Genomic DNA, 17,639 nt, shown 5'->3' on the forward strand with positions numbered 1-17,639 from the left:
TTTTACAAATTTCTTAATTTTTTAATCTCATTTGACCCTCACAACAACTTATGAGGTAGGTACCATGATTATTTCCATTTCACAAATGAGGAAATTGAGGCTTAAAGAAGTTAAATAACACATGTAGTCATACATACATATATGTGCACATATGATTTTATAGAAATGCATGTGTATGCTTCGTGTGGAATATCTAGCCAATTGTATATGAATTCTTTCAGATGTGTGTACTCATATAGATTGCTGTCTATCATACTCAAAAGCAGCTTTCTATTCAGATGAAAGTGATGATTCATATGGAAAGAGCCTCACCGTACGCAGCGGTTTTCTCTGCCGCAGTTGTTCACAGTGTTAAGCATCTTAAAATATGGACAGCAATACAAAATGACATTCTTAGAAAAAGAATGATATGGTACTAGTAATGTGGTGTGGGTAGATTACTCACTTAAAGAATATTTGCAAGAAATTATGCTAGATTTCTCTTTGACTAGTGCCCGGAGTCACATAGGGTTGGACTCAAGAATAGTACTTTGTGTGATGGTTTTTTTCACCATTGAATTTACTGAATAGAGCAGCTGTTCTGGTTTTACACTGATATAACATTAGTTAAATTCAATTGGATAAACATTTATTAAACATTTGTTTTGAGTAAGATGTTTTTCTCAGTGTTGGAGATATGAAGACAATAATTAAACTGTCCTACCCTCAAGGAGCTTATATTCTGCAATACTTTATTTAGTTCACAATACTGCCATCAATGAATTATCAGTTTTACTAGTATTGTGTGACAAGTGCCAATAAGTTACAGACCAGTTGTCTACCTACATTGGTGAAGGGAGTTTCCAAACTGAGAGTTCCCACATCAATTAAATTGCATGCTGTCTTCTAAAATTCCCCTCCTCAAATAATCATAAATTACATACTGGAAGAAATTTACTAACTCAGCAAAATCATACCATTTTATTTTTAAAATATATCAGTACTAATTGCAGAAACAAAATCTTTGAAATTCTTCTTTCATTTCTTTGCTGAATTAATTAGTTTACTTAAAGGCCTTTAAAATGTTTACCCAAGTATTTGGTTCCCTTCAACTTATTCCTCCCAAGCTCAGATTGACAGTCTATGGAAGAGTTTTTATTCAATTGCAAGGCTGCTGAAACTTAGACTGTCCTTTTAGAGTATCCAGCTAATTGTTTAGATAAATGAGCCATCTTTTCAATCTAATTAAGTACATAATCTAGCAATCATTCTAATGGAAATCATAATGTCCCTTTAAAGTCATTTACTATCCTAAAAATATTCAGAGGTGAAGATACTTAAAATTAAAGTATGCATCCATAATTCTGATGTATTTCTAAAGAAAATATTGCTTTTATAACATATGTGCTAGGTTGATAATTTGCATCCATGATGCAAATTAGACTGTTCCTTCTAACCAGGGCCTAAAGAAATCTGCCAGTGCTCAAAGAAAATTCAACAAGAGACCTAAAACAAAACGACCACAATTTGCCTATTCCTTCAATCATCTTTTGTTCAATTCTGATGGGAACTTGTGTCTGTGAGGGAACTCAGGGTATTTGATACAGGAAGCCAAGTGCATTCCCATAATCGGGTAGGCCTAGAAGGAGGGTGACTGTGGCTACAACAGGAAGTGACAATTATATTCAATAAGAGTAGGACCAACCTAAATGGTGAGATATTTCCAGTCCTAATTGCAAAGCTATGCATGTGATGAAAAGCTTCATATTTGCATAAGAGAGCAATGTTGGCTATAGAATGACTGTCCTGTTCACGGATGTTCTAATTCAATGATGTGGTCCTTTGTTGCAAATTGTACCATCCCTGAAAGCTTTTTTTTTTTAATGCTCACTCTTCCTTCTGTGATGACCTAAATGTATTATTTTTGGATAGCATGGTTCAATTTTTGGATGTCCTTCTCTATTGTGTAATTATTTTACATATAAGATATCCTGACGGTGTACTTTGAAATTTTTTTAGTTGCTAATTATCATGGATAACACCAGAACTGGAATCAGAGAACTTGTGCTAAAGTTAAAAGAATGTAGGATGATCTCACTAGTTAAGGGTCTGGTGAGCTCATCTAGTCCATTCTCTTCACACTTCATAGATGAGAAAGCTGGAGCTTAAGAAGTGATTTGTTCAAGGTCTCACAAATAATATTATTCTTCCAGTTTTAAATTCATATTATGATTCTAGGTAAAAGCATGAGAATTTGAACACAGAATGTCTGATTTCAGTTATGGTGCTATGTATGATTTTTAGCAAATAGTGGAGTAGAAGATTCCTAAGGTCCCTTTCAGCTCTAGAATTCTATAAATATTAATTTCATAGAAAGAATGATTTCAATTGTGTAATTATTAGATTGTGTATAAATGAACATTTGAAGTATAATTACTGAATAGTAAACCAATTATGTCATAATATAAAATGGTCGTGTATGATTAACTTATTTTTAAATTATAGGACTTAAATTATAGGACTATTTCAAACAGAAATCATCTATAAAAAATTATGACAAAGTGGTAAAAAAAGTATGCTAATATTTTTGTGTTTAATATGAATTCATATGTTTTTATACAAAAGCATATGCTATATAATAAGATGAGATGGTCACATAAACATAAATGCAGGTCATAATTAATCCATTGTTTAAGTATGAATGTATAAAATTCTTCCATTTTAGTCAGGAATCACAGACCTTCACAGCACACATTGTAGTATTATATATGAGCAGTCTTATGCTGCCATCTAGTGTGAAATACTTTCTGACTTTCAGCAAAGCCTCTTTTCTAGCATGAATAAGAAATGAAAGTTCTATTCTCTTCATTCTCAAGATTTTATTCTGATCCACAGGACCACTAGGCTTTGAATGTACAAATACTTGAGGATAAGCACTAAGAAACAACCATTTAGAAAACAATAATTAAGAATTATCTCTCTCTCTCACTCTCCATCACTCTCTCTCTCTCCTACCTTGTCTTTGTCTCTCTGTATATCTGTGATTCCCTTTGTCTCAGTTTCAATTTGTCTTTGTCTTTTCCTTTGTCTTTATCTCTGTTTCTCTGTCTTTCTGTGATTCTGTCTCTCTCCTCTTCTCTTTCTCCCTATCTCTGTCAATCTATCTCTGTCAGTCTCCGTTTCTATGTCTATCCCTCTCTCTCTCTCTCTCTCTGAGATTATAACCTCTGATAGACAAGAATATGGCAGCCACATCTTTGTCAAAGGCTGTTTCTATACAATGCCCAAACTTCTAGTTAGTCCAGTCAAAATACAGTCAGTTTTAGTAGAAAAGATTAGGCAAAAGGGGATTTTTGTATACTCACTGCTGAATTAATTTGATGACTTCTTTTGTTTAAAAAAGTTGGTTGTTCAAATATCTTTTTTTCTAAAACCTTTTCTAAGAGTGCGTGTGGGGTAATCCTGGCCAAATAATTTACCCTAAGCAACTTGCTAGATGTAGTTCTTTTAAAATGGATTCCAAATGTGGTCAACTCTGCCACTAAAACGGGAAATACTTTATTACCCACTAATTACAGGCTGATCTGTCTGGTAGACATACCTTTAAAACTTTGCAAAACTTTCCCCCAAGATGCTGTCTTATATGTAGCTCAAACAAGATTCAGAAAGAATTATTCTCCTTTTTATCGCCAATCAATCAATAAACATTCATTAAATGTCTACTATGTACCAGGTGATCTGCTAAGAGCTAAGGATGCAAAGAGAAACAAAAGATAGTCCCTGACCTCAAGGAGCTTACATCTGATGAGAGAAACAATATACAAACAAATATATACCAAGCAAGCTGTATAAAGGAAAAATGAGAAATAATTAACAGAGGGAAGACACTAGAATTAAGAGGGGGTGGAAAAGGTTTCCTACAAAGGACATGATTTCAGTTGGTCATCATTGTGGTCTGCTCCAACACGTCAAGAAAACATCAGCTAATTTGTTGTATTTATATATCAATCCTGATTTATTGATTCAATAGTTGAATTTGGGTAGCTAGGTAGTACGGTGGATAGAATGCTGGGTCTGAAGTCAAGATAGACTGCAATTCAAATCGAGCCTCAGATATTTACTAGCTCTGTAACCCTGGATAAGTTACTTAACTCTTGTCTACTTCAATTTCTCCCAACTGTAAAATGGGGATAGTAACACCAGCCTCCCAGGGTTACTGTGAGAATCAAATGAGGTAATAATTATAAAGCTCTTAGCAGATAGTAGGTGCTGTATAACTGTTAACGATTATTATTATTATTATTGATCCAAAGCACCTATAGGCCCAACTGCAAAAAAGAAAGGATACATGTAATTCTTTACGGATCCTAGATATTTAACAATGACTTTTTTATATAGCACGTCATAGTTTGTAAAGCTATCTCATTTGATCTTCTCAAAACTACGAGGTAGGTAGGGGCTACTGGTAAATGTTTGTCCCAGTTTCAGATATAAGGAAGAACCCTTAGACCTAGAGAAGTTAATCAATTTGCTAATAATCACACAATTCGTAAATATCAGATGTAGGATTTGAACTTTGTAATTCTCAAACGAGTAAACTATCTTTCAGGCTGGTTTTATTTTTCAAACCCTGATTTAAAAAAAAATGCTGTTAAAACCATGCTGCTAAATGCTGCTAAGACCTGCCATATTTGATACAAAGATTTTTTCTTTCTCCACTTCTTAAATCATTTGCATTGATTTTGTTCATGCAAAAATGTTTCTTTTATGTAACTGTTGAAATATTTTAGTTGGCTCTATTAGTTTTTATCTTGTTTCTTTTTTTGTAAAGAATCAATTGCATCTCCTCTCCCCTGACCATGTACTTTATTTGGTTCTTTCTCTTTCTCCCTGTCTCCCTCTCTTTCCCTTTAATATTAAATCACATAATTATTTATTAATTTTTTTCAAAGCTTATTTTCTGTGTGGTATAAAATGTTGACCTAAAACTAACTTCTTCCAGATTGCTTTACAATTTTCCCTATAGTTCTCTGGTTCTTGTCAAATATGAATTATTTCCCTAAGTAAGTGAGTTGTACTAAATACTGGGTTATAGAGTTCATTTGGTTTGTAGTCTCTCTTATCTTTGCTAAGCGATGGTCATGACTTTCTTGGAATCCAGTAATTCTTAAATTGTCTCTCCCTAATTTACTTTCTAGCTCAGTTGGTTTTTATATTAAATATCTTGCATTTTTTTCTATTTTTAAAATTATTTGACTGTTTTAATATTCATCATTGATTCATAGAACTTTTAACTTCTATATGATCCTTTCTAGTTTTCAAGAACTTTGTTATTTGTATAAGGTTGTGTACCTTCCATTTTTCTTACTCTTTCTTCTATCTTTCTCATTACATTTATGTTATAAGGTTATCTCTTATTAAAAACTTTTCTTGACATCTCATTCACAGCTCCACCAGCAATGAACTAGTGTGCCTATCTTCCTACAACAAAGACAATTTACACCTTTGTTACCCTTGCTGTTCAAATTCCAGGGTTGTCTTGATTTGCAGTTTCCTTATTATTTGTCAAGAGTAGAATTCTTTCGAATAGTTTTTAGTAGTTTACTATTCTTTCGGGAACTATTTATTCATAGCCTTTGGCTACTTACTTACTGGGGAATAGCTTCTGGTTTTATATACCCAAACAAAATGCATACATGTGCATATATGCACAAGGATATACTCGTAGATACCATGTGTGTGTTCATATATACCAATACATGTGTGTTTATATATACATATGTACATATAGATAAGGTTATGCTCTTTCTACTCTCTCTGTGTATATACACACATATGCACACTTACATACGTGTATATGTACATTTATACACACATACACACACTTGCATGCATGTATATGAGTGTCTATAAATACATGTATAATATATAGATATATCTAATCTCTATACATATATATGTCTTAGACACCATGCCTCCATTAGAGAAATTTAATAAAAAAAAATTTCTCATTGACCACTTCACTTCATATCTTAGGTGCATTTTATTTTTTCAAAAGCTTTTCAGTTCCATATAATTAAAGTGATCTAAAGTTTGTATTTGGTTCTATCCTTTGTTTAGTTAAGAATACATTTCCTACCCATAGCTGTTAAAGGTTTATGATCTCTCTAATCTTCTAAATTCTTTGTAACGTGTCTTTAATATTAAACTCACATATTCGTGAAGAATGTATTGTGGAATATGGCATAAGGAGTTGACTTAAGACAAATTTCTTCCAAATTTTTTTCAATTTTCCTAGCAATTTTTCTCGAGTGGGGAGTTATTTCCTAGATAATTTCTTTTTTTCTAGTTTATTGAATACAGTTTTATTGAGTTCCATTGTTTCTAATTCTTCTTGGTTTAGTTCTTTCAATGAGCTCTATTTTTATACCAATACCAAATGTTTTTGATGACTTCTGCTTTATAAAATATTTTTAGGTCTTAAAGTTGATATATCATATAATTTTTATTTTCCAAAAACAAATTTTATCAATTTTTGTGAAATGTCCTTCTGATAACCAATTTATGTCATTATAAATATAATTTAAAGTTTTGTACCATTGCCATTTTTATTATATTGTCTTGGCCTAGCCATGAACCCTGATTATTTTTCCAGTTTTTTAAGATTTTCTTTATTTCTTAATTAAGTTTGTTCAAGTATTTTGTGTATTTTGACAGAGTGATACCAAGATACTTTTTGAATTTTCTAGTTATTTGTAAAGAGACTTGGCTCTTATTGAATCTTGGATGTTGTTATTATATTGGAATGCTGTTCATTTTTGAGAGTTAATTTTGTAGCCTGACACTTTGTTTATTGTCTTAATTAGTGTCTTTCCTGACACTAGCTAACCATCATGTCATATTCAAATAGTGATAGTTTTATCTCCTTTGCCTATATATATGCCTTTATTTTTTCCCTTATGTCTTATTGCTATTGTTTGCATTCTAGAACTTCATGAAATAGTAGTTGGGAGAGTGTGTGTTCTTGCTTTACTATTTATTGGGAAAGGTTCTTGTATATCTTGATATACAAGATAGGTACTTTTAAAGATATGAATAAAAGATTCCTGTATGACTACACTTTCTATGGTTTAATATTTTGGCATATGTAAATGAGTATTTGTAACAACAATGCTACTTGTCACTATTGTGGCTATGTAAGACCAATAACACCAGTACACAGAAGGGCTGCTAATACAGGTTCTTTAATCTGCTTTTCTAAGGACAGCAACTTTAAGGGGTTTACAATCTCACTTTAATTAAACATACATATGCCACTCAGTTCTGGGGGAAAAGTCAGCTCCTTGAACTTCAGAGCAAATACAAACAGAAATTACAAATATAAACAGAAGAAATAACACAAATCAAGAGACAGGCTTCTAGCTGTCTGACCAAAGCTAAACATACATAGTTACCAGAAAGAGAAGCACCAACATTTGGGTTTTTCGAAGCTAGGGAGCTCCTTAACAGCTACCCAGAGTCTCCACACTAACCCTCTTCCAATGAATGAACCCCAAACAAAATGCTAACCTCAGAGTATATATACACTTCTTCAGGGTGAGAGGGCTTCACACTTCTTGAGGGCTTCACACCCCTCCTGACCTAATTAGCAAAAGGGTGTGGACCTTCCTACAAACAAAGGCAAGACTCAATCAAACGCATTAGACTGCCTTAGTGCTGAGAAGCACTCCAAAACAAGAGACAACAAAAAGTCCCATTTTGCTTGCCATTACAATATTTTACCTTGTCAAAAGTTTTTTCCACATCTATCAAGATATCCATATGATTTTTAGATTTTTTTGTGTTTTTAATGCTGTTAACTGTGTAGATTTTCTTTTAGTGTTGAACCATCTTTGTATTCCTTGTATCAATTCATCTTATTCATGATGAATGATTTCTTAGATGAAGAGCTGTAGTCTTATAGGATTTTACTTAAAATTTTTAAAATCAATATTGATTGGTGATATTGATTTATAGTTCTCTGTGCTTGATTCTTCCCTACTACAGATATTAGGACTATGCTTGTAATAAAATTCATCTGGTAGGGTGCATTATTTCTCAAGTTTTAGAATAATTTATGTTGTATTGGTACTAAATGTTCTTTAAATATTTAACAAAATTATCCTTTAAATCTTTCAAGAGCAGGAGTATCCTTCCCACCTCTCTTTGGTAATTCCTTTGCAGGAAACTACACATACACATACATATATACACACACATACACACACATACACAAACATATATGTATAAAAAGATTAGGCTTAGATATTTATATTTTTTTAAAAACGTTCCTCTTCTTTTTGTGTATTAGTTTTGTTAGAATATAATTGTAGATATGTTCTAATAATTCTTTTTATTTCTCCTAGTTTTGTTGAGATTTCATTTTTTTGTTCGCAATTTTGCTTATTTCATTTTGCACCCTCTTTAATCAGATTGTTGAAATGTTTTTTTTCAGTTCTATAAGTCTTTTCAAAAAATTCACTTATAGTTTTATTTATCTTTTTAATGTTTTGAGGGGCTTACATTTTATCTGTTTCTCCTGAAATTTTTGGTATATCCTCTTTCATGCCTATTTTAGTTTGATATAGTTTTGATTTTCTAATTTTAAAAAATAACTGTTCAGTGAATTAACTCTCTCTTTGAATTTTGTTACTGTAAGTCTATAGGGATATATATATATATATATATATGTATATATATATATACACATATATACATATATACACACACACACACATATACATGCACATGCACACATATATCTCCCTAAGGACTGTTTTAGCTATATCCCCAAAATTCTGGTTTATAGTTTCATCCTGATTTTTCTTTCACATAATTATTAGTTTTTTCTATGATTTACTCTGTTACCCATTCATTATTTAGGATTTCTTTATTAATTCTCCATTTGGGTCTGTGTCTTTTGCTCATGGACCTTGAACTGATGACTACTTTCATTGTATTATGGCCTACAAAGTATGTCATTTCTATTACTTCCTTTCTACATTTGTTTGCAATATCCATGTGACATAATATGTGGTCCATTCTTGAAAAAGTTCCTTTTGGCACTGAAAAAAATATATCTTTTTAATTAATTAATTTATTTTTAGTTTACAACATTCAGTTCCACAAGCTTTTGAATTCCAAATTTTCTCTCCCTCCCTCCCCTCTCTCTTCCCCAAGACAGCATTCAGTCTGATATAGGCTCTACATATACATTCACATTAAACATTTGCACATTAGTTATACTGCAAAGAAGATTTATAACCAATGGAATGAACCACAAGAAAGAAGAAACAAAACAAAACAAAAGAGAGAGGGCAAATGGTGTGCTTCAATCTGCATTCAGACTCCATAATTCCTTCTCTGGATATGGATAGATTTTTCCATCATGAGCCTTTTGGAGTTGTCTTAGAACCTTGCGTTGCTGAGAAGTGTCAGGTCTATCAAAGTTAGTCATTGCAAAATGTGGCTGTAATTGTGTATAGTGTTCTCCTGGGTCTGCTCCCCTCAGTCAGCATCAGTGCACATAAGTTTTTACAGGTTTTTCTGAAGTCTGCCTGCTCATCGTTTCTTATAGCACAATAGTTTTCCATTACATTCATATACCCCAAGTTGTTCAGCCATTCCCCAATTGATTAGCATCCTCTCAATTTCTAGTTCTTTGCCACCACAAAAAGAGCTGCTATAAAAATTTTTATACATATGGGTTCTTTTCCCATTCATATAATCTCTTTGGGATATAGCCCTAGAAGTGATATTTCAGGGTCAAAGGATATGCATATTTTCTTGAGGGGAGAAGGCAGGGCAATTGAGGTTAAGTGACTTGCCCAAGGTCACACAGCTAGTAAGTATGTCAAATGTCTGAGGCTGGATTTGAACTCAGGTCTTTCTGACTCCAGGGCAGGTGCTCTACTCACTGTGCTACCTAGCTGCCCTGCTACGCACATTTTTATAGCTCTTTGGGCATAGTTGCAAATTGCTCACCATAATGGTTGGATCAGTTCACAACTCCACCAACAATGCATTAATGTTCCACTTTTCCCACATCTTCTCCAGAATTTGTAATTTTCTTGTCTTGTCATGCTAGCCAATCTGACAGGTGTGATATGGTACCTAAGAGTTGTTTTGATTTGCATTTCTCTAATCAATAGTGATTTAGAGCATTTTTTCATATGACAATATCTTTAATTTCTTCCTCTGAAAACTGCCTGTTCGTATCCATTTATCAATTTGGAGAGAAAAATACACATATCTTTAGCATATTCATTTAGAAAATGCCATGTACTTTTAGCTTTAGTTGCTACAGTAATTTTTTTTCAATTCAATATTTTCCCATTTGCTTATCTTTTTGTTAGATTTTTCTGAAGCTTAAAGACCAGACAAACTGTTTTTAGAGAAGAGTACTAAATTTGAGATAGTCTTAAACTTCCCTGAGTATAGAAATCCTTGATTTAAGTGATAATCAGAAACACATGGATTGATTTCTCTCCAGATGCATAAGATGGTAAACTGTATGAATTAAATGGTTGGGAGAAAAATATGTTTGGAATTTGAATTAGTCACAAATGTTTAAAACATTTAAAAACTCAGTATCAGATGTGAGGATCCAGGTGTAAAGGTGATAGCAGCTTTTGGTATGACCATTAAAACTTCTAACATTTGGGGTGGGGGAAATTTGGTAGTGACATAAGGCCTATATCATATGTATAATCCTCAGTCATTTAAAAATGGCAGTCTGCTCCTTGACACAGGTAAATCACGAAAGTAACCAAAAGATATCAGGAAATGTTTGACAATTTATTTTCTCCTCTAATCTTTCTACATCTTTGACAATTCCTCAAACATTTTTGAAACCTTACTTTCCCTCAATAATGTTGTCTCCCTAGAAATCCTTTCCCATAGAATACACTCTACCTGTCCCATTTTTTCTCACAAAGAGGATAGTAGGAGGGAGCAACAGAATCCTAGCTCCCTATTGTCATTTCCTTACCATTTCACTGCCACTATCATTTAGCAATTTCCCTTTTGAAGTCCATGTATGCCATGGACCTATACCATGCCCATCTTAGTTGCTATTATCAATTGACCCACCTTCTTTCTTGAGTCTCTTACAATCCTCCTCTGCATTTCAATTTCATTCTATTATCATTTAGTACTTCAGTATTCACGCTGATGACTCCAGTCAGGCTGGTAGGTGATACACTGTTCAATTTTGAAATCTTGGACCATGAAATCCCTGTCTCTGAGTATGAATTCATACTCTTAAGAGATTTCCCACCCCCTCACTGCTATTAAACATGCTCTTATAACTTCCAATCTGTGGAACTCTTGCTATTGTTGAAATCAGTCAGTACCTCCCTGATTTACATGTCTGTATTGTCTAAAATCCTTCACTTTCCTGACTTGGCTGAGATTCTGCATAAACAACTTAATATTTATATTTTCTAAGTCTCTGAGTTCTGAGCAATGCTGAAGAATCATAAAACTATTTGAACTTTAGCATAATTTACACTATCTAACTCCAGTTGGTTCTTTCTTTGGAGATAGATGGACAATAATTTTATTTGCATGTTTCCTGCTTCCTCTTACCTTCCTTATAATGTTTATTGAGAGATAATTTTTTTAACCTTTTGCAAATCCCTGAAACACTCTATACCCCTCAAACTCAGAAGGAGACCACACTTTCCCTTTTACAAAAATATGCTAGAACACCTGGATTGAAATAATTTAATATTGCTCTTCTTAATTCTTTTTTCTGCATCTTTTCTTCTTGCCCAAGTAAGCATTTTCTTCTTTGCCAAGTCTGATTCCACTATATTTTCTCTTGATTCCACTCTTTACCTCTGTTATAAGATTTTGCTCCATAAATTTCCCTTTCTCTTCCTTCTTTCTTGTATTTTTAATCCCATTTCTTATGATGGACATCTTTGCTTCTGTCCACAATCATGATAGTTACTTCCCCTTTTCTCAAAGCCCTCCTTTTTTTTTTTACTTTCTTTGATGCTACTCTAATACTCTGGTGGATCTATTATTTCATTAGATTATTTGTCCTATAATGATGCAGATTATGACCCAGCTATGACTCACCAGCCTGGCTTACCTTTATCTACAACCTCCCATAAATTCACCATAGAGGTATATACTTACAAGGCTTTTTCAAATTCACATTATTTTACATGGAAACAAAGAGGCATGTGAACTGCCTTTGATTGTCCTTGTTTTTACTAGAGTAGAAGGCAAACAGGATTGCCAAGACTCAAGATTAAATTATATGAGGGTAAATGAAAGGAATTTGGAATGTTTAGCTTGGAGAAGAGATGACTTGGGTATGGAGATGGAGCAGAATAGTGGTCTTAATTTGTTTGAAGGAGTATCCTTTAAAAGAGGGATTACACTCATCCTACTTGACTCCTAATGGCAGAAATGGGAACGATGAATTAAATTTGCTAAGATGTAAATTTGAACTTTGTAAAAGGGAAAACTTCCTCATAATTAAAGTTATCAAAAAGGTGAAATGGGCTAGTGTAGGTAATAGATTATCTTTCACTAAAGCTATTCAAGGAAGGCTGGATTAAAATGTGTCCAATATGTTTTATAAGATACTTATACCTAGGTTTGAATTGGTCTAGGCTATCTCTCAGGGATTTTTCAAATCTGAGATTGTTACTGTGCATTGGGTTGTCACATTTTAAGAATAGTATTGACAAACCAGAGTGGATCCAGTGGAAATAGCTAGTGTAGTAAGGGGACTGGAAAAGTAAAGGGATCGTTTTTAAAAGTGGCATGTTGGCTTGCAGAAGACTTGAGGGGGTATATTCAAATAACCCAGTGGCTGATTATATATTAGAGACTGGTAATTTTCTGCTTAGTGATTGGTTGGCTCTTTGGTGCTAATGGAAAGTTGAAGAAGGGCAGATATGGGTCTGATACAATGATGAGCGTCTTAACAATTATAGATATACAATAACTGAATGGACTGCTTTGGGAAATAGTGGGTTCCCTTCCTCTAATATTTTTCAAGTGAAGGCTAGATATCTACTTGTTACAGACATAGTTTAAGGGATTCTTAGTCTGATCATAAGTGGATGAGATGATCTCTGAAGTCTCTTCCAACTCTGCAATTATATGCTACTAAGAAATGACATATCTTATTTAATTCCGACCATATGTACCCAATCTACTTCCTAATGGACCTACAACAAAATCCCTACTCTTCTTCTAGCAACAATATTCATTGCTTTTGATATTGCCATTGTGGCTTCTTTCTGAGTATTGTGTGGCCTCACAACTCACTGTCACACTCAGAGTTTGGGATCTTTTTCCCCCAGTAGGGTAATTATGTGAGCTTTGTTGATTTTCCCATTATAAGAAGAATCTATGAGGTATTATTTCTTTTTGATGTCCTATAGGTAAAAGACATGTTTTCTGTTTCAGGGAGAAATAGTCCTTTATCTCTATATTGGTAATCCTGTCAAGTTATTTGAACTTATTAATATTTATACTATGATATTTTGTACAGAATCTTTCCAATTTCATGATAAATAAACCACAGTGAAACTGTTGCTTTAATGGGAATACATAGTGAAGGAAGCTGCTCATTTTTCCAACTTCCACACTAGGAGAATTAGTCTGAAGGAAATACAGGTTCAACTATCCACCACCCCAACCATACCTAAACAAAGCAAGATTTGAATCTAATTTAGAAACACTGTGCTAATCATTGTATTATTTTTTGAGGTTCCTATGTATGACATGTTCCAAATTCCTGTGTATTTAGGATAACTGATTCTCTAGATCAAGTATTGGGAGTTATAAAAATTAAATTACTAATACTCCAAAACACCAATTATGTTCATTGCATCAGACTCACGTATTTATTTAACTAAACTGAGTAATTTTAGAGTCATAGCATAATTAGTTATATCTAAATGGAGGAAGGGTATTATCCTTTATAATGAAACTCCTTGAAATTGAATTTGAGTTATTAAAAAGTATCTTACTTGAATACAAGTACATGCAAAAAGAAATAAAAAAGAGATTTCCTTTGAGAGCAAGAAAGAACTCTGGGTGAATAAGGGAGTATTTTTTGTTGTTGTTTTATTTCAAGGTTGATGTCTCAGCTGAAAAACTTTAAGACTTATTCATTTATTTTTGTTATGGACTGAACAGAAAAGATTGACAGGGAAAACTGTTTTACAGATTAATATATATTTATTTCTTACAAGTAAATAAAAGACTGTCACATTATATTTAATGAAAGAGGTGAATGGAGAACATGAAAATCAATATCTAGTTTAAATGCTATGATCTTTAGTAATTCACAGTAAAATTTATTTAGATAATATAAAATGAAACAGAACAAAAACTAGACAATTTTGGAAAAATACTAGAGTAAAAACACAATTGTAGAAATCTGAGTATAGTCAATCATTGCAGTGTACATATATTTGGATATATAACACACATGCACAAATATTCAGTCCAAAACCCTCATTAAGAAGCTGGAGTTCATGGAGGTAAATTGACTAGCCCAAGATCTCAAAGTCAGTGTCAGAGGCTGCATTTAAACCCAGTTTTGTTGATTCCAGAAATAGAATTCTGGACCACAGTGTAGTGTGGTACTTATTAATGTTTATTAGTAAGTGGCAGTGTGTTCAAATTCCACAATTGAGTTTGACCTTCAAATGTTTCTAATTGTTCCAAAGAAACCTTGACTAACAATCATCTTATGTGCCTATTTCTTAAAATGATGGAATGGTGTCTTAGTCATGCAGATGAATTATCTTTTGTAGCTGAAATGTAAGCAAAACTTTGGTCAATTGAAAAAATCTGTATAGAAATGACTGTTCTAGACACTGTATATGATACAAAGAAGTATCAATTCCAATTCTATCTTCTCTTTCTCTCCCTCTCTCTCCCTCCTTCCCTCTGTTTTTCTCTCCTTTCCTCCCTGCTTCCCTCCCTCCCTCTCTCAATGTGTGCATCTATGAAATATGTGTGTACATTATTGTAAGATATGAGCATTATGGATGATTAGTGCTATGTGAATGAGGTAAAAAAAAAAAAACAAAACTTATGTTAAAGGCTCAGGAGAGATGAGGCTTGATCTGGGCCTAAGAAGGATAGCAATGATTCTAGTAAATGCAAAGGAAAGGAGAGAACATTCTCGATTAGGGTAATTATGTGACCAAAGGTAGAGAAATATGAGCATTCAAACCTTAGTTTAGAGTTGTGTAGAACAGGTGTATTTGTTTATTTTTTTAACTGGAGTTGATGCTTTATGTAGAGAGGACTAAGAAAAAAACGTTAGAAAAAGTGACTTGAGCTAAACTATGGAGGACCTAGAATATTGGGCCTTTTTCCTCTGAGATATGCAACTCATTGAAAAATTTTGGGTAGAGGAGTAGCATAGGAAAAATGGTATTTTAGTAATATTATTGTGGTAGTGGTGCGCAAAGTGTATTGGAGATAGTCTAATCAAGAAGACCAATTCTGAGGCTATCAGAGGAAGAATGAGATGACATGGGCATGAATAAACTGTCAACGAGATTAGAAAGGAAAAGACAGATACAAAAGACATTATAAATGAAAAAGAGGCAAGAATAGATGATCAGTTCAGCACATGGGAAGAAAAAGAAATAGTTGATTTGTGTTTTAAACATAGATAACTATAAGAACGATCGTACCATAAACAGCAAGGAGGAAATTAAAATGTTGAAATATTTTGGAGGAAAATAAAAATTTTAATTGCAAAAATGTTCAGTTGTGGTAATAATAATGCAACCCAAAATATCTGACTGGAAAATTTCAGTGAAGAACAGGAAAGAATAGGAAAAAGATGTTGATTTGGAATTCATTTGTATAGAGGCAGAGTTGTGAGAGTGAAAGATGAGATACAGGAAATTGTTAAATTTGTTATTCACTGTTGGTAGCTTTTAGCTGCAACCTATACATTATTATACCTAATGTAAATAAAATGATATATTTTTACAGGACTAATGGGACCCAGTGAATGAATGTCAACAGGGACATGAAATGATGATGCTGTAAATAAAATTGAATTACATAGAACCAAAAACTTAAAGTGTAAATATGACATTTTTTAACTTTTGTAATCCCATACTCTTTCAGCAAATATCTGATTTTGCCTAGGACTACGTTGGCATGGAGAACAGAGTCAATTATTTGTATTGACTTATTCTGTTTGGTGAATTCATGTGGATTTGAATATTTTAAAATGTTCAGATTAGTTCTGTCCCTTGACACAGCTTCAATAAAATGATTTTGCATCTTGATTCTTTTTTTAAAAATTGAACTAAAATTGAAAAATACACATGGGCAAGTACCTTTGGTAAAATCTATCACCACTGGCTCTGTTCAAATGTATAGGATAGCTGGCTAATCCCTTGAGGGCAAAGAATAAAAGGCAATTGTTTGATAGCAAAATTTAGATCTCAAGGAAGCTTAATTCTTGCTGCTTGATATCAGAAACCTTAACCCAATTAAAGGCTAAAAGGGTGAGAGTAGAAGATGATGCCTAACAGCTGAAAACTGTTCCATAAATGGATTGTTAACAAAATAAAACATATATCACTTTGAATTTTATGTACTGGGATAGACAGTAATTTGGTAATGATTTGTCAATTAGTAAAAAACAAAATATAAACAAGAAGAGTAGAGTATGAAAAAATGAAACAAGGTGATGAAATTAGCTCATGAATAGGGCTGATCAAATAGGGAAGTGGAAATATGTCACATTGATGAAAAATAGGGTTATACTATTTCTAGACAACCATATACATTTCACAAAGTGATTTACTGAGATGTGATTAAAAAACAAATTTCAAGACTCTAATCAAGCAATTAATTCTTTAGGTAATTTGTTTATCTAAATTGCCATCCATTTAACATTTTGCAAGCAAAATCTCATGTGGCGGGTTGCCTTGACTTTCAGGTTATTTTGTAAGGAAGTTATATATTTTCAACAATGATTTCTTCATATATTATCCTCATTGGATGTTTCTTTCTTTTTCTCTTGGTTTTAATTAATCCCCCTTTAGCTCGTCTACTGAAACCTATAGAAAGTACAAAAATAAACAGTATTACTTATATAAGGCTTATCAACTTTAAGTTAAGCATTTTTAAAAAAAACTACAAATCAATGGTTGAATTATCTAATGGTCACCTATAATAATTACTTATTATTAATGATTAATTATACAAATAATTCTCTGTTATTATTGGAGAGATGGATAGCTGGATTTTCAAAACAGTATGACTACCACTTGTTGTGTCCAGATATGGATGAAAAGGACTTCAAAGTCATTGTTCTGAATTAAATAAACATAACATTCTATAAAGATGAGAGAAAGTCCTACTGATTCTTATACTTTCTTCTTCTCCAGAAAGAAATTAATGCATATTTTGTGAAAATTTAAGAAAGAAAAATAGAAATCTTTGGTATATTCATTTGAACTTAAATTTCTATAAGCCAGAAACTATTAGAAAACCATTTAAAACAATTGATTATCATTTGTAATCTCCATGTTTTTCCACACATACTCATGAGATGTATATGGGACAATTATTTTAATTAGTCATGACAGATTTTTCCTTAGGAA

At 32.7% G+C, this 17,639-nt stretch overlaps 1 protein-coding gene across 3 annotated transcripts in view; it reads right to left on the reverse strand.

The window, feature by feature from the left end:
• Nucleotides 1-14,213: 14,213 nt before the first annotated feature.
• TFPI (tissue factor pathway inhibitor) overlaps nucleotides 14,214-17,639 on the reverse strand; it is a 124,505-nt gene continuing 121,079 nt past the window's right edge. For 2 of the 3 annotated variants that reach the window (XM_036745408.1, XM_036745409.1), the window contains one exon: nucleotides 14,222-17,093. In XM_036745408.1, the coding sequence (XP_036601303.1) occupies nucleotides 16,990-17,093 (104 nt within the window). In that variant the 3' untranslated portion in view covers nucleotides 14,222-16,989. Of the gene's footprint in view, nucleotides 17,094-17,639 lie in introns of all 3 variants that reach the window. The other variant, XM_036745410.1, reaches the window with a different exon arrangement.

The sequence above is a fragment of the Trichosurus vulpecula genome, chromosome 2 (genome assembly GCF_011100635.1).
Source record: "Trichosurus vulpecula isolate mTriVul1 chromosome 2, mTriVul1.pri, whole genome shotgun sequence".
NCBI classification, from domain to species: Eukaryota; Metazoa; Chordata; class Mammalia; order Diprotodontia; family Phalangeridae; genus Trichosurus; species Trichosurus vulpecula.